This window comes from Balearica regulorum, chromosome 17 (assembly GCF_011004875.1).
Source record: "Balearica regulorum gibbericeps isolate bBalReg1 chromosome 17, bBalReg1.pri, whole genome shotgun sequence".
Taxonomy (NCBI): domain Eukaryota; kingdom Metazoa; phylum Chordata; class Aves; order Gruiformes; family Gruidae; genus Balearica; species Balearica regulorum.
The window spans coordinates 6,982,751-7,000,597 of NC_046200.1; the positions used below are offsets into that span (position 1 = coordinate 6,982,751).

General features: G+C 36.4%; 1 protein-coding gene across 7 annotated transcripts in view; it reads left to right on the forward strand.

The window, feature by feature from the left end:
- SFSWAP (splicing factor SWAP) overlaps positions 1 to 11,536 on the forward strand; it is a 47,425-nt gene extending 35,889 nt beyond the window's left edge. For 6 of the 7 annotated variants that reach the window (XM_075770202.1, XM_075770203.1, XM_075770204.1 and 3 more), the window contains 4 exons: positions 4,138 to 4,263; positions 7,921 to 8,091; positions 8,672 to 8,744; positions 11,118 to 11,536. In XM_075770202.1, the coding sequence (XP_075626317.1) occupies positions 4,138 to 4,263; positions 7,921 to 8,091; positions 8,672 to 8,744; positions 11,118 to 11,183 (436 nt within the window). In that variant the 3' untranslated portion in view covers positions 11,184 to 11,536. Of the gene's footprint in view, positions 1 to 2,593; positions 2,750 to 4,137; positions 4,264 to 7,920; positions 8,092 to 8,671; positions 8,745 to 11,117 lie in introns of all 7 variants that reach the window. The other variant, XM_075770208.1, reaches the window with a different exon arrangement.
- The last annotated feature ends 6,311 nt before the right edge of the window (positions 11,537 to 17,847 follow it).

Consider the following 17,847-nt stretch of genomic DNA (forward strand, 5'->3'; position numbering starts at 1 on the left):
TATGCTTCTTCCTGAAAAGCAGCTTCTAGCCCTTTGCGGTGGTGTGACAAATCTTCTCATCTTACATATTTCTTGTGCATTTTTTTGTTTGTTCAACAAAGTTTCTAACTACAGTAATATGAGTAAGGGTTAACACATTACACCTTTTTATTTTATATTAGATTTTTTCAGGTTCAATGCAATATTTGGAAGACATCTTTGCTATTCAGAGATGCAAGGAATTAAATGAACATAATTTGGGCTGAAACGATCAGTCTGATATGCTGCTTATTTGACTGCCTTCGACAATAGGTGGTCATGATGCTCTGTGCTATAAGGCACATTGCAAAATACTGTGTGCCATTTCATTTTGAGATTTTGTTGCCTTATTCTGTTCAAAAATGTATATTCTAACCTACAAATTTCATTATGAAGTGATTATTGATGCTTCATTTTACCTTAAGAGTGGACTGAAAAAAGCTGGAATTTTCCTTTTCTGTAGTAATTACTGCTCCAGTTCCTGTTAATCAAATAATTTAGAATAACAATCTTAACAAACTTTCATAACTTAGAGAGTAGCTTATTAGATTTGAAGTATCTACACAGTGAAAATAAATATTTTGGATTTGAAGTTATTTAAACAATATTTAAATTAACCTTGACAACCAAAAGAGGAGCTATGCTTATTGCATAATTTTTCATTATTTTCAGATCATTTTTTCAGATTTTATTCAGGTGATAATGAATTGTAATCTCTAAATTGTAATAACGACCACTCAACATATGCCCTGTATTTGGGGAATGGTCTTAAAGCCTTAAATTTTGTGAGGTTCCATATAGATGTTAGTTGAGCTTCTGTTTAAAACCACTTTGAGCAATTACTGTTTAATGGTATAAGTTGTTTCAAAAAGATTAAAGATCACCTTTACCATATAACTTATTGTGACAAGTTCATAGGAAATGAGATATAGGAATTGAAGTTAAACACAGAAATTTGCAGTAACTTTCTTTGCTCATTACTGAAGTGATGTTCAGTATACTTTTCAAGCTCTTCTTTTCGGGTTTGTTTATTTTTTTTTTTCCAAGATGCATGTTGCTAATGCAATTGCTAACAGCAATTCTCTGTATAAATGCATGTTATTTTCTGGAACAAAATGTCTCTACTAAAATTAGTCCCATAAAGCTCCTGGTATTGTACAGTCTTAATTCTAGACCAACATGACAGATTAAAGTTAAACAAAAGTCATGCAAACAGTAAACCATGTCCAAAAGTGCTGTAAGGTATTGCAGTGGGGATTGCTTTGTAGCTGTTCATCCCAAAGAGATAATTAGTTATTACAAATAAGTACTTAATGCCAAAGATGGGGCACATTTGTTAAATCTGTCTTGGAAAACAAACAGCCTTTGGTACCTTTCGGTCATCTGTAGTAAATGCTTCATTACTGTCTTTTTTTCTAATTGACTTCAAAGCACCATTAAAAAGTTTGATGTGAAATGTACCTGACAGTGGTGCTCTTTCGAGCAGTGTAGGTCACAGGGTTTTTCCGTGTGCTGACAGTGGTGCTCTTTCGAGCAGTGTAGGTCACTGGGTTTATCCGTGTGCTGTTCTGGCTGAGAAGTTAAGTTTCACAGCTGGTTGGCAGTAAGTGTAAATAATGACCATGTTCATCTGAATCTCTGTTTCCTACCAATAGATCTTTATAGTATAGGATCTAAGCTAATGATGTACATGTGAGCGTGGTTTGTCTGTGTATGTGAGAGGAGAGGAAGGGAGACAGAGGCACTTGCTACGTACTGAATGATGTAGTGATTTGATTAGATGAAATTTGGATCTTCATTTTGAACTAGAGTAAAGATGGAAAGTCTAAACTTATCTTTGATATTGATCATTTTTCTTTATACTGTCTAGTAACAAAGTAGTACTAAGCCACATAATTTATACAGGTAATGAGCTATAAACAGTAATTAGTAGTGGCATACTTTAACAGGTTACTTTTCAGTAAGTTTGGATAGATTACACCTCTGTGTGTGTGTGTTTATGTGAGACTTTTTGCCTCAAAGTTAGGAATTTGAGACTTGGAAGTAGCTGTTCTTTGTAAAAAAGGTTGGTTGGTTGTTTATTGTTTTAGCTTTTTTTCTCCTTCCAAGCTGATTTTCTTGTTACTGAGGCAGTGTCTATTCACGTAGTTTAATTCCTAATTTGTAATGAGACATGCCAAGCTTCATAACCCTTTGAACTTTTAGGACCCTGCTAAACACAAGTGATACTGACTTTAAAGGAATAGAATGCCTTTTGAAATAACAGTCTAATGAAAGTAATAATTGATGTATTGCAGTAAAACTGTTAAGCTGTTAATTGTTTGAAGCTAATGGCCTAAGTTCTTAACATTTGGTGATTGGAAGAATGTTGTAGAACCACAAACGTCAGTTCATAAAAATGAAGCTAATGCCTTTTCCTTTCTGATTGTTTGGACTTTTTTTAGGCTGGTCCATAGAGGCATGTTTCACTAAGGTTCAGCTTTTGTTTAAGGGACTGAGCCTTTTCAGGATTCTAGTTAATGCCAAAACTAGCACTTTTTATTCTGAATGTGAAGTGTGTGCCTCCGTATCACAGACTCACAGCATCCACAGGGACACTGAGCATGGAGCCGAGTCTGAGCAGCTCATCAATGGCAGCAGCAACAGAGTGGGAAAATTATCAGGCAACTTCGACAACGAAAAGATTTGACTGCTGGAGCTTTTTTGAGGGAAATCCTGGTAAAACGTCAAGGTGTCTGACTGACCCCCAAACTTTATAATCTGTTGGGTTTTTTTTCCTTTTTTTAATCCTTCTGAATGGCCTGGTAAAGATCAGATTTCTAAGTCACAAAGCAGTTAATTTGCAACACTTAACTGCCATTGCGATTACTTTTTTTTTCATTTTCAGTTGATCTCTTTTGTTGTAGATGTAAGAGAAATGGCTCAGGAGTGTGTGTGTATATATTATATGGTATTATATGGTGTGAGTCTGCAGATCAGTGATTTCACAAATGGCTTGTCTTTTAGCCACTGCAAATTAGGCATTTCCAAGAACATGAACGTTTGGTATATGTGGAATGACATACCTTTAGTAAACAAATAAGAGAGGCTTTAAAATAAATAAGCAAATAGAAGTAAAATTATTAGAACTATATATTTTAATGAGAATAAAACTAACTTACTATCTGGAATTTTGGGTGGATTTGCGGTTTGTTTTTTTTCTTTCTTTTTTCCAAGCTGGATCCCTGAATTGCCCCCTTCTCCAACTTCCCCCCTCCCCTCCATCTCTCAGTACTTTTCTCATTCCATTTATTTTGTTATTAAGAAATACTCAGGTTTTACTTGCACATGCACTTATATTCCAAATCATAGAGAAAAAGAGTTAAGCACTTAAGTTGATCTCTGATCTTAACTGGGCATGCTTTCTTTTTTCTTTTCTAAGCTCTTAAGTTGATCTTTGATCATAACTTAGCATGCTTTCTTTTTTCCCTCTTGATCTCTTTCTCTCTCTCACTTTTCTAGGAAAAATATCTCAAGTCAAAGTGCTAGTGCCAAACAACACTGATCATGGGTTGTTGGTCACTTGCACAGGTGAAAATATTGGCTGTGCTAGAATTATTCTGCAGCATCAGGGACAGAATTTCCTGGACTTGTCAATGTTGGAGATGCACTGAAAACAAAAACTTATATTTATCTCTGTGATGCAGCAGTTCTAAAAACATACTACTAATTTGCGAAGACAAGATCAGGCCTGATAAGCCCAGGCTTTGAGCCAAATTGGACTTCTGCATGCCAATGTTAGTAAACTCTGTTGCCACAAAAGGTAACTGGGCTAAAGTAAAACTTTCCCACCTACTAATAGAGCAGTTGACAGTAGCACACAATACCAAAAAATCATTGCTTTTTTGTCCCCCCCTGTTGGGAGTGAAAAGCAATGGATAACTACATCCTAAATATCTTGGATGGGTAAGAAGTTTTTATGCAGCTGACAAGTCTTGGAGACTAAATACGCCATGTTGGTATAAAATGGGCATTTGAAGGCTGTTATATTTGCGTTTGGTGACAGCACAGTTCCACTGAAATAAAAGTAATGAAATAAGTAACAAAAAGCAAACTTTTGGATGTGTTTTTCCTGCTCAGGTCACGATCAAGGTCACCTAGGAGAAGGGCTCACACACCAGAAAGGCGGAGAGATGAAAGAAGTGTTCCAACAGCTTATCGCATTAGTAATAGTCCTGGAAATAGTAGGAAACGCCCACGTTCCAAGTAAGTGTACCCAGACTTGGAGAAGGTTATATCCTGGCATCGTAAGAGACTTTAAACGTTGCCTGATGTATTGTATACTTCCTAGGTAGAACTTAGGGTTTTATTTTCTGGACCTTTATTTTAATAGACAGATACTTCTATGGAGAAAAAAAAATAATAGCAGCACTCATTCTTCTTCCCCCATTCTTGCATATGTTTGAACACCCAAACATACAACCAAATCAGTGAATGTTAATGCGCTACTATCTCCTAGCTGTGAGAGTTCATATTTTATTTGGACCCCATATTTCCTTCTTGTTGGGTCATTTTCTTGTGCTCTGCTTGTGCAAGCTATATGACCTCTGCACAGTCATCATATAGTGGTATTATGTTATTCCTACTGATATTGCTTGACATCTTATCGTATCTGCACAAATAAGGGGAAACTCCAGTTTAGCAAACGATATGCTTTATGTTTAGCAATTATTTTGCTGGCAGAGAGGAATGTGAAATATGACTCAGGAGATGCCCTTTTTGAGAGCACCTTGCATGTAGTCTCTCTGCACCTATTATAATCAAAATGGCATTATTTCAGCTCGCCAATTGCAGAAGAAAAACATCTGGAAAATGCATGCCCAGAAGGCTTTGAAATGTTTCGTGTCTCTAATGTTTTGTGGCACGTTGTGTCTTCAACATGCAAGGAAGTGAAAATTTTTCATGCCTGTATATGTACACCTCAAATGTACACGAAACCCAACACATTGAAGTTACTAAACTGAGCATGCAGAATTTTTCTTCTCATTGGTGAAGATTTAGTCTTTAACCTGTTTTTCATACCTCTTGTGGAATAAGCAGCAAAGAGATCACTTTCAACTTCAAGATTATTAAAAAGTTTCTATTGTTTCTTAAGATAACTTTCCATCTCTTGACAGCCTCTAATTAATTGATGTGCAATATGTATAATTGAGAACTTCATCAGTATACTTCAGCTGATTCAGTTTTCACATTCATCAGCTCGAGATAATAGAGGCTTCTGTGGAATTCAGCATGCAAATTTGGTTAAGCAGAAAATATATGGAAGCTTAAATATTTTTCTTCTTATAAACACACACAAGCATTTTTTACAGCCCTGTGCTATTTTTAATGCAGTTTTGGTGTGTCTGCTGCTTGACCATTCAGCACTTTAAGCTATAATTTATGTTTAGAGCTATGCCATTCCAAGTGGCAAATGATGATGACAGTTGTGAAACAAACTAGATTCCTTTTTGAACAGTATTGCTTATAGAGGTGGATATCGTAAACTTTTGTTAGACCTCAAAGTGGAAAACAGAACACTACACAATAAAATATGGCACTATGTGCAAAAAATGTAAGCTGCAGAAAGACTATTGTAGTTAAACACAGATGAAGATGTTTTGCAGCTCTAATGGCAGAAAGCCTACTGTTTCAGCCATGTTAGGGCAGATATGTTAAATTTTCGATTAAAAATGTAGATGCTGTGATGGACCAGTTTTCATCTTCAGTTATGGAGTAGATTCTTTGCAGTGGTGTAATGGAAGTAAGATTTAGGTTCAAGGTCTGTTAAAAGCTAATTAGTTTACTTGGACTTTCTACAAGTGAGCAATGTATATTTTGCCTGATAGCTGAGGGCAGGCTTCAATCTTACATGGCAGCAGTCATCTTGAGTGGTTGCGCTCAGAAGCAGGCAAGCTTTAGAATCCAGTACTGTCAGAGGACTGAAAATTAGAATTAATACTGCAGTGTTTTAAACTTGCTCAGGGTATTAATCTGATATCAGTCATGATGCTGAATAGCTAGCATTGCTTGTAAATTTTTAGGTATATTTCCATAAGAAAATATTTTAAAACTAGGAAGCTATGCTTTACTTTGTCATGTTTGGGAATTACTGGCTCACTGCTTGTAGAAGGAGGTGTACTTCAGAATAAATATAACAATTGTTTTTTCTTCTGCTTATCCTGTACCTCACTTGCCATCATAGTCACTTTAAAAAGAAGTTGAATGTAAATTAGTGTTTTAATCTGACTGCGGTGAATTACTTTCCACAGAGAATATGCATGGTTATTTTATGCTAGTTTTTGTACCTAGAAAAATATTAAAAAAATAAGCCTAGTTTTAGCAAATGGACGGTTCTAAAAATAGAAAATTGATAGACACGTTCATTCAGCTGTTATGATGTTTGTTCATCATAATCAGAGATGAAAAATACCAAAAAGGCTTACTATAAAATACTCTTCTTGCATGATGAATGTTTGCTGAGATTTTCAAGAGTTAAATATGAAATATGTTCACAGCTTGATTACTTTATGATGTTTCAAGAAACTGAGCAATTGCAATATTTAATTAGCTAGTCAAGGAATAACTGACTTTGTAGCTGATGTTTTTTGTATAGTGAAAATGGTGGAGGCCAGCAGACCTGTGGGTTTTTTCTTCTGCCACTTAATGATCATTTATGCAAGAAAAGTGTAAGGAGGCTTTGCAATTTTAAGTCTTGAATGTTACATTCTATATAAAAATTGGATATTTGTATGATAAATTCTAAGCATCAGAGGTGTACAGTACTTATATAGGAATTTAATATGTTGTAGTGTGGCTGCTTTTAAAGTAGAAAATTCCTAAGAAAATCAAAATAAAGGAACCAATGATGGGGTACTTAAAAGATGGCTCGAAGTTTTACAGTGTTTTAAGATGTTCTAGAAGCTTCAGCAACATTCTTCTGAATAGACTTCTAGCAGTGCATGCTAGAGGGAGATGCCTACAATGAGGTATTGCCTAACTCTAATTAAGGCATTATTCTAGTAATGCATATTACAGTAATATCAATACTTGTATGTAAATCATACAGACATAAATTCATAACCACATATAAAGATTTTGATAGTTCCTTCTCTAGTATATTACTAATTGAATTCTCTTTGAGCTTAATATTGCCTATGAGGACACTACTTCTGTTCTCCCCTTCTGTCAATATTGAACACATTAGGTACCTGTAAGTCCTTTGTTCCAGCTCTCATTGTGACAAACATTTGTGTATCTAATTTCCAAGTCATAAACAGTTTGCACTTGAAACGTGTTGCTAGGTTTAGGTTTGTTTGAGTGGCATACAAGAGCTTGTTTATAATTTTAACCCTGTGGCATTATAGATTAGATCACGTAATTTCTTTCAAAAAGCAAACAAACAAACCGTGGATTTGCCTTGTAGATCTTTGCATAGCTATGATTCCATCATTTGTTCACTTATAAGCTAGGAAAATTGTAAATGACATTTCTCATTATATTCTAAGTGTCTGATGTTTGGGAAGGAACTTCCTGCTAGCAAAGTTATTCTGGAAATCTCCAATGAAAGACTTTTCACTGTAATCCTTCAAACTATCAAATACTGGCCAGTAATTCCTGTGTACCCATGAAGCAGCATTCCAAGTGAGAACCATGGGTAATAGTAGTAGCATAATGTAATATGTTGAAAAGAGCTTCTGAGAAAGTATTTTGCACAACCATAGAAGTGTAGTATTGGGGTAAGACTTTAATGCTCGCTGAATGCATGAGAAGTATCCTGTGGAAGACGGCTACATAAGCTTTTAGAAGTGTGAAAAGTAACTGCAACTGAGATAGTGTAATAATGCTTTAAATATCCTTCAATAAAATATTTTCTTCGCACAGAAGTCCCCATGAAAAGAAGAAGAAGAGGCGGTCTAGATCACGTACCAAGTCCAAAGCTAGATCTCCTTCACCATCCATGTCACCAGGAAAACCATCCACACAAAAAAATTCTGTACATTCAACTAGTGTCTCTCCTGTGGAGAGCAGGGAATCCAGCCAGGAACGCTCCAGGTAATATGCTCTTTTACTGTAATACTGATGTCTCTTGACTGTGAATGTGTCTTTTGACCTAACTTGCATGCTGAACAGCTCTGTGTGTGTGTAATGTGTGCATATTAAAAGCAGAAATCACTGAGAGGACAGCACTATGTGCATCAGTCTGATGAAGCCATTGGATCTCTGTTGCCTACTGGAGTAAACATCTCGACTTACTCTTACAGTAAAACTGGTACAGAAAATTCTGCAGCCTAATTCTGAGTTAGAAATTGGAAACTCTGACTAAATGGAATAACGCTTTGAAGTAGAATTTTAATAGAGTGGTTTGAATTGTAACATGTGTGCAAGATTCATAATTAAATTATTTCTACAGAATATAGAACAGTCCTGTTAATTCCTAGGCTGCTGTTCAGATTTCTCTGTATCAGATGTATGAGTGACTCTTCTGGCTGTAACTTATGGCTTCTAGTTGAATGAGAGAACTGTTGAATAACATATGAGAGACTTGTACAAGAAAACCCAAAATCATGACGGTGAGTGAAATGCATTTTAAAAACATTTACTATAAATTTCTAATTCTAATTTTATTTTTTAGGGGAGTTTCTCAGGAAAAAGATGGCCAAATCTCTTCAGCAATTGTGTCTTCAGTGCAGAGTAAAATCACTCAGGTACAAATTAACAAATTCAGAGTACGTTGCCTAATTAAGTGTGTCGATCATATTGTTTCTTCTCTTACTACCTTGTACAATTCTGAGCTTTGCATATGATGTAGAGACATGTTCGTTGTCATTCTTAATCTGTTTGCTTATGAGAAAAACAATTTTGTTCCTTCTCTAGCTACTGTCCTTTCAAGTTTAATCAAGCCTCTAAAGACCAAGCTAAATTCATGATGCTGCAGTATTTCCACTGTTAAGATATGAAAGTCCATATCATGCTACAGTACCCCAGTTACCAATAGCAGGTATTACTGAGAGCCCATCTTAACATGCAGTGCTCGTAACAAGTTTTGTGGAAGAAAGAAGGAAGGAGAAATACCTTGGCAAAGGCTAAGTTTGTAGTGTTGGCAGTAGAGGGAAAAATATGTCCTCTTCCGAACTGAAGATATGCTTTGCATGAAGCAGTATCTTCAGCTCACTTGTCTTACCCTCATTGCTGTTTATGTCTCTGAACTATTATTGTTATGACTACGTTGATATATTCAAGTTTGCCGTGAATCATGGCATATGTGCCTCTGTATGCTGTGCAATAATCTAAATGCATTCAGCTTCCCTAACACAGTTTTAAGATACCCAACCTCCATCAAAATAATTCCATTCCTTTTTTAAAAACTACTGCATGGTATCACTCTTTAAAAATTTTAATTTCACTCATCCTCTTAGAGTCTTCATGCATATTTAACTTTCTTTCAATTGAATATGCCAAGTTTAGGGGAGGAAAGCTCTTAATTATGCTTTGGAAAATTTACAATATATAATCAGAGTTGCTTTTTATATTCTCATTTTTTTCCAATGGATAGATTATTGCTTCAATAAATTAATATTGTTCAAAGATTTAGTTCCGCTAGGGAAATACTGGTAGTTGGGAATTAATACTAATAGACTAGAACCTTATATACCATATTTGATCTGGGGTTTTTTTATGAGAAATGCAAAACAAGAATGTTCAGGAAAATAGCAAGTATAGGCACCAGAGAAAGAAAATGGAGTACTAATGCCATAGCACTTCTTAGATTGCCAAACAAATGCATGAAAATTTCTGATATGAGAAATGCGATACGAACTACATCACAGTCCTCAAAGTAGAGTAAACCTCCCACCCTTTAAAAACATATACCCTTCAGCCAAAGGTAATTGGTTAATGCGTTTCTTGGGTTAAACACTATTTACGGCATGGCATTTGCCAGTTTAATATTAGTCTGCTTACTTGAAGTGCAGCTATAAGAGAAGGAAAGATTACTGTATTAAAATACAGTTCTTAGTATTTACAAAAAGTAAAAAAGAGGAATGAAACTTTTGTAAATCTGCAAGATATTTCCCAACGCAGATTAGTTTAGCATCTTTTTAAGGGCCCAAAGAAATGTAATTTACCTAATTATTAGTAAGATTATTTTGCTGCCAATGTGCTGCCTGACCCTGACCAATTCAGTATCTTTTCTTTTCAAATCCTTCCATCTGTAAAGTGGAATAATGATGCTGAATTCCCCTATGAAGTGTTTTGAGAGCTTCAGATGAAAAGTGCTTTAAAAGAACTAAGGATTTTCATTCATTTGTATTGCATTTGTGAAGAAATGTTTTCAGAAACTTCAGTTCATTACTGATACTCACTCTTTATTTTGTGATAATTTTTAGCAACCCAATTATTCAATGCTATTTACATGAAATTTCATTTCCTTTTGTAACGTTGTTCCCACTGTGTACTCAGACAAGACTGAGAGTTGCTATTTGGTTTCACAACAGTCCTAATATTTCAGTCACTGTCATGTGAAAATACTGCTGCTATCTAAATTTTTCATTCAAGTTTACAAAAAAAGCAAAAAAAACTTTCTGTTATAGAGTAATTGTTAGCACTCTCTTCTTACCAGCTTTCTCTTTTTTTCTTTTTTTTCTTTCTTTTTTTTTTTCTTGTTTAAACCTTCACTGGTTAGTAGCGGTGTGTTCATTATGGGTTTTGTGAAGATATGGTCATAGTTTCTTTCCATTTCAGTTGATGTGATTTCTGTGTTTTGTTGTATAGAAACTGCTCTAAGTATTTACATAGCTACATATGCTAATACTTAGCTAATATTTACATAGCTAAGTATTTACAATGCTACATATTGGTAGTATTGTAGTAAAACCAGACTTCAGTTGCTGTCATAGGAACTTTCTCCAGAGTATTTCACTCATTTAGCCTAGGGACTGTTAACATCTGATGGTCCTGAGTCTAAATAGTCTATGTGACGGAGCATAAGCTAACCCTTCATGCAGGTTTTTGCAATCACATGCTTTAGCTCTGTTCAAAGCCCAGAAATGTCTGATCATTTTCCTTTTATTTTTCTACAGGATCTTATGGCCAAAGTGAGAGCAATGCTTGCAGCTTCCAAAAACATACAAACTAGTGCCTCCTGAGACCTGTTGAACTGACCATCAAGAAATTGTGTGGAAAAGAACAATATTAAAATAAACTGCCTCATCTCAAATGTACAGCTGAGCTTAGCTCACTTGGTTCACAACTTGTCTAATATTACCAGAACTTGAGGAGCTAAAACCTATCTTTCTGTACAGAAGCGTCTCCTTGAAATTTCATTAAACTTTTTCAGCCAGAATATCTTTGGAAAGTTTTTGGTTTTTGTAAATTGATTTTTTTGACTAATTCTTCAGTAACATTTTATGATCAGCAGTCTATATGTGTATATTTGTAAATACCATGTTTCTGTGAAAGAAGTATTACACAATAATAAAGAAGGAAACATCTTTCATTAGCTAGAGTTTTTGTGGAGTCCTTAATTGTTTGCAGTTGACTTTGGTTACAAATTAATTTTCTTTTTCTTTAGTACTTTCTGCTTTTTGAAATAACAACTGTCTAGCCTGCCTGACCACCTTAAGGTGAGAAATACTTTTGATCTTCCTTTGTGCATGAAATGATCTAAGGAGAATGCCTGTTTGCTTGGATGTTGGTAGTGGACAGTTTTTGGACAAGGGACATGATTTTCTGTCCATCATTTAGAAAGATCGCTGAGCCTCCATTGGAGGAAGTCAATAACTAATGGTCAGTAGCCCTTGGTCTTAATGTGCCTTGTTCTCTCTAGTTAGCTACAGAAAAGACAGTGTATTTTTGTGGTCATTCAGCAGGCATACTTTACAGAAATCCAGCATTCTTCTGATTTAACATCTTCCATATGGTTGAGAGATGCTTACTAACTTATGTTTTACTGACATATAGCAATTAACACTTTTCAGAAAGCTTGTGACCTCATTATAATTGCACATTTGTTTATTATGTGTTCTTGTACACTGAGACTATTTTTTTAATTGAAATACTCTTAAAATGAGTACAAAAAGGCATGTGTGAATTTTCCCCCAAGCCTGCTTTAACTGTGAGGTTTTGTAATAGTTGGTGTATTTAAAAGGTGCCCTTATTGGCAGTTATCTGATTCCAGAAAGAGTGGCATCGGGGCTTTTAATGATCCCAAAAACCGTCTCTGATCTGTAATCAGAAAGATTGTGGTTATAGTGACTCATGTCCTAATTTTCTCAAATTTTATAGAGAGTAGGTAGAGGTTGGAGATGGATTAGAGAAATGAATGTGGTAAAGTTTACGCTTACTCACAGACTAGTTGGTAAGTTAGCTACATAGAACTACACAGATTAATAACTCCAATGCAAAAGCTTTTTGTTCAAAGCAGGGGGAGAAGAAACAATGTGTTGATATAATTCAAGCTTTGAGCAGCATGATGGTCAAAATGGTAGTTGGTGTGCCACTTGCTGGTGCTCACTTGGCATGAGAGAACGATATTTAAAGCATTGGAAACAATAATCAGTCAGGTTTCTTTTTAATATTTGGTCAGTAACTATTAGCAGAATTTACACTCCTACAAACAATATAAAATGCTGTGTCCGATGGAGAGAAATTTCATTATGCACATAAATTGTGATGAAACAGAGCCATCTACATGGTAATGTAGAATCATGTTATCTACCATTTACCTAATTATGTCAAAGTTATTTGTAATGTTTTGACTAGGACAAAAATAACTTTCAACCAGTGTGAGAGAGATAACATTTTCTCTGTATGAGTTGATGAACCAGTACTAGTAGAGGCAGAGATAAAAAAGGACATAAAGTAAATTTCCTAGGCAGCTGTTGTAGATTGTTGTGCAGTGTTAAATTTACAGCAGCTTTATTTTTCCCTCATAAATGGAGTTTAAAGTCTCACCATGGTTAAATAATTGGCAGCTTGGATGCCAGTTGTTTGTCATGTAATAGGAAAAAAGCCCAACTCTTTGATAAAATAGACTGGGCAGCTTGTTTTGCTGCTGCTTTGCAGATTTATTCTCTTTGGAAAGGTTGTTGCTTTAATGACTACTTAAAATATTTTCCCTCCCTGTGAGCAAGTCTTTTTTTGTTGTGGTTTTTTTTTTTGTTTTGTTTTGTTGTTCTTTTTCTTTGGGTTTTTTTTTGTGGGGTGTTTTTTTTTTTTTGCTTATTCCCTGTTGTGGTATGAAATGAGATGGAGTGTTTAGCTCCAGGAAAATTTAGATTAAACTGCATTTTTATACACTCTTTATTGTTTACTGAGGTTTGTTTGCATTTAGCACTCTCTCATGGGTAGTTGTATTCTCCAGAATTTAAAAAGTAGTAGTGTTTTTATTGTGTTATTTTTTCTCTTTCCAACCAGAATGGACATTTTCACCACATTAAAGGGGCTTGAACTGCTTTACCAGTATAATTCCTTCGTATGTATTCACATTTAGAAATCGATGCTGCTTTTTTGGTCTGTCTTCACAAGCACTAGCTGTGTTGTAACCACTGTAAATACAGCGTGGAGCTTGTGATACAATCAGTACAACTTCTGGCATCTGGTATATCAGAAGAACCTGTAAGCCATATCAGGAAAGCGTCTTAAGAACTTCAAACTGCAAAATTTTCAAATTTCTCTTTTCCAGGTACGGATTTTCAGTGCAACCCCCAGAAGAGACTTCTCTGGACCCGGTTATAGGACCCTGCCTCAGCATCTGGGTCCACAGGCAGCAGGTCTGGGATTTGCAGAGTCAGCATCTCACACCCCACCTCTCATCCAGGAAAACTGTACATAATTCCTTGCGACGTGGCCAGGCACCAAGGGGCCTGAAGAGCCCCCCGTATCACCTGGCTGTATTGCCAGAATCTCGTTTCTGATGGGAAATGCGTGAGGTTGCTGCAACAGGGAGTTAAGAAATTGGGAGAGCTTCAGTTGGAGGACAGTGGGCTTTGAGTAGTCATGAGGAAGGCACTGTGGTAGCTCTGAGTTGTCAGCAGCTGGTTTTAATTTTTCAAGTTTTTCAGTTTTGTGGAAACAGTATAACATGAGATCGCTTTGCTTTAAATTTGGTCAGAGTTTAAGCAACTCATTAGCTGTAGGTATTTTGATTTCCTCTGCATGTGTGTAACAGACCAGAAGGATGTAGAATATTAATGCTGGCTTTCCAAAGCACTTTGGAAGGGCCAGCACTAGCCAGTCTTTCCTTGTCTTAGGAGTTCCAGGTCATAGTTTTGAAGATAATTTTTTTTTTTTTTAATTTTCAGTTTGTACGAAAAAACTTTATTCTCTGTATTCATGCAGAGTAGCCTTCTCTCAAAAAAATAATAAAAAGAAATATTTCCACAGAGAGACAGTAGGAGCTGCTCAAGAAGTATCTTTCTCTGTGGAGATTCAACTGAGATAGCAAAACAGTACTTGCAACTTTGTTAAGTTTTGAACCACTAAATCATTTGCAGACTTGGGTATTTGTAGGTGTTACAGATGTACTTTCTCAGTGATGGGTAGCTTTATGAAACAAAGCTAATAGGACAAAGGCATTGCTACGGCAAAGGTAGTGCGTGGCCTTGAGTTCTCCACCTTTGTCAAATGTAGGTGAAATAGGTAAGTGTTGGGTGCTCGTATACATCTCTCCTCCAGTCCCCATTACCAGTTTCCTTCAGAGCATATTTCTCAGTACAGACAGTCTGAAGAATGGCTTCTACTTCATCAGCTTTGCTCAACCTGCCTGTCTAGGTATCATCTTCACACTTCAAGAGGTGGATTCATAATAACTTGTCTTAAAGATGCTCTAATTTGAATTAATTGGATGTGTTCAACAGCTTTCTATTTGGTTCTTCAGTCAGCTGGTAGTTAACCTGTTAATAATAAAAATGTTAAAATCATTTGGCCATCTCAGTATATACTTCTTGGTTTTCTACAGGGGAAGAGACCTTGCTTCCCCATGCAGGGCAGCTTCTATCAAACTGAGTTAATGGTTTGGCATCAAACAATTTGGCTCTGTCAAGAAGCTGACAGCCATTGGGATGTAGCTGCGGTCTCTTGGCATTGATCATGATTTCACAACTATTGTCACTTGTCACTCTTTGTATCATAACATTTTGTTTGACACCAATTATTTTGGAACGTACACATTCTCACTTGTAAACTTCATGCATTAGAGGCAATCAAAACCGTACTCTCAATTTTTCAATAGGGCAACAAATTATAACATTCAGAATTCATGTTTTCTTGGATTTAAGGCTATCTTTTTGTGAAGAAACTTTATTGGGAAATTATATTTAATTAAATTTCTACTTAAATAAATTGCTCTTATCATCTATTCCTCTTTTTGCATCCCTATACAGCAGCTAATTATATGAAGCAAAGAAGTAAAAGACCTGTGGATTGAGGTTAGTAAAAATGTTAAAGCATCTTTTTTTACTAATTTTTCTTTTGCCTCATGATCTGAAAGCATGAAATACAGTATTATGCTGATCTAACATCCTTATTTTCATATCTTAAATTAACTTGGCTATAACTTTATGAGAATTTGTTTGAAATTCTCCTAAATGCAGCCCTTAAAACTTGAAAGCTCAGTGTTTGGATTTTTTTCTGATGTGATTTAAATATGAACATGTTTTGAATATTTTGTTTGGCTTTTAGACTGATCCTTTCAGCACCAGAAGTGTAGTTCAGTTAAGCATTATGTGCAGCTTGATTGGAAACTAATACCTGCCTGCACGCTAATTAGGTTTCAGTCTTTCTGGCGGCCAGCTGGTGTGGTATTGCTTTAGTTATTCTGTTTGAACCATCGAAGGATTCTTGATAATTCTTGATGCAAAGCATGTCTTTGATTTTTGTCTTAATTTTCCCCACTCTGGAATACAGAGGAGGGGAATATAGGTATGGGACTACCCTGCTGGATTTTGTAAAATAAAGGAAGCCCTGACTGTTTATAACAAATCCACTTTTACCTTCCAGTGAACTTGAAGCTTCAGTGGTATTAATTTAATATCTTTAATTTGAATGAAGATGCTAATCTTTCAGCAACAATTAATCCTGAACATGTAGCATGACAAACATTATAAAAAGCTCTGCCAGACCATTTTAAAAGCAGTGGTGATAATTTGCCATGCCTGGATCACTGCCATACTCTCCTCGGGAGACGTGCTATGACTTGTTTTTTCCAATAAGGACAAAATGGCTGCACATCTAGATGCAGGCTGACAAACTCATTTTTCTCTTTAGACTGAGTATTAAACTGTTGATCTTTAAATAGAAAGTGCGATGACTTCTTGATGATATTTGACAGTGTTATAAATACAGCTGCCTGGTAGGGTAAGAGAAGTCCCAGTATGCAAGACTGCAGAAGGGCAGATGCCGACTTTCCCAGACAACCTAGAGTGGCAGATAAAGTACGTTACTTCAGTGAAACTGGTGTAATTTGGGGATCCAAGCTTTTCCTTGTCCCGTTTCTTGTAAAATAAATTCTGAGGAGGTATTCTTCCGGAAGAAGTCATATCTATGCTCATATTTCCTCTATTAAAAAGTAGGAGGATTTGGGGTTTCTTGTTAAAATGCAATCCAAAGATGTTTATCTGCAACTTTGTTAGAATATGGTAGTCTTGGTGATTATAGGACTGTTAAATTATTGCTCTCGCTTGTTATAACAGCTTTTTTCCTTCAGAAATGCCAAAGCTTGGGGAAAAAAACAAAACAAAACAAAACAAAAAAAACCCCAAAAAACCAAAAAACCAAAACCTTAACTCTGATCAAGAAACAGGTCAGAGGGTTTGGCATCACAAGGAAGGAAAAAAAAAGTAATCTGTAATCTCTGCTCCTCCTTTCTGAAGCTCTAATAATCTATTTCATTTTCTAAGGAAAAATGGAAAGGAAAAATTCATTTTGTAAGGACTGATGAAAAGATGAGTATTTTTCCACCTTGAGTCGAGTAAATGTGAGAAGATATTTCAGCCTTAAGCTGTTGAGACAATCAAAAGTACACTGTCCGCGGGACTTTGAGTGCCCTAGCTTATGCACAGTGAAGATTATAAATCACCAAGGACAATGATTGAAAAAGGTGGGATGGGTGAAGCCTGTGTTGCAACAGCGTTATTACAGTCCGTTTTCAGTAAGCTGACTATGCTGCAAGAGAGGACAGAAAGCTATATGACCTTGACCTCACCTAGAAACCTTCTCCCAGTGAATACTCCACACAGAGTGAAAAGGCAACTACTCCAGAGGTGTATTTGTAGCAGGAAACCTCTTTTTCTTGCAATACCAAGCACAACTACAGGCTGGGCGGAGAATGGATTGAGAGCAGCCCTGAGGAGAAGGACTTGGGGGTATTGATTGATGAAAAGCTCAACAAGAGCTGGCAATGTGCTCTTGCAGCCCAGAAAGCCAACTGTCTCCTGGGCTGCATCAAAAGCAGTGTGACGAGCAGGTTAAGGGAGAGGATTCTCCCCTTCTACTCCACGCTCATGAGACCCCACCTGGAGTACAGAGTCCAGCTCTGGGGTCCCCAGGACAAGACAGACATGGAGCTGTTGGAGAGAGTCCAGAGGAGGGCCATGAAGAGGGCTGGAGCACCTCTCCTATGAAGACAGCCTGGGAGAGTTGGGGTTGTTCAGCCTGGAGAAGAGAAGGCTCCGAGGAGACCTTACAGCAGCCTTCCAGCAGCGAAGGGGGCCTGCAAGAAAGCTGGAGAGGGACTGTTTACAAGGGCAGGGAGTGACAGAACAAGGGGGAATGGCCTAAGATGAAGGAGAGAAGATTTAGATTAGATATTAA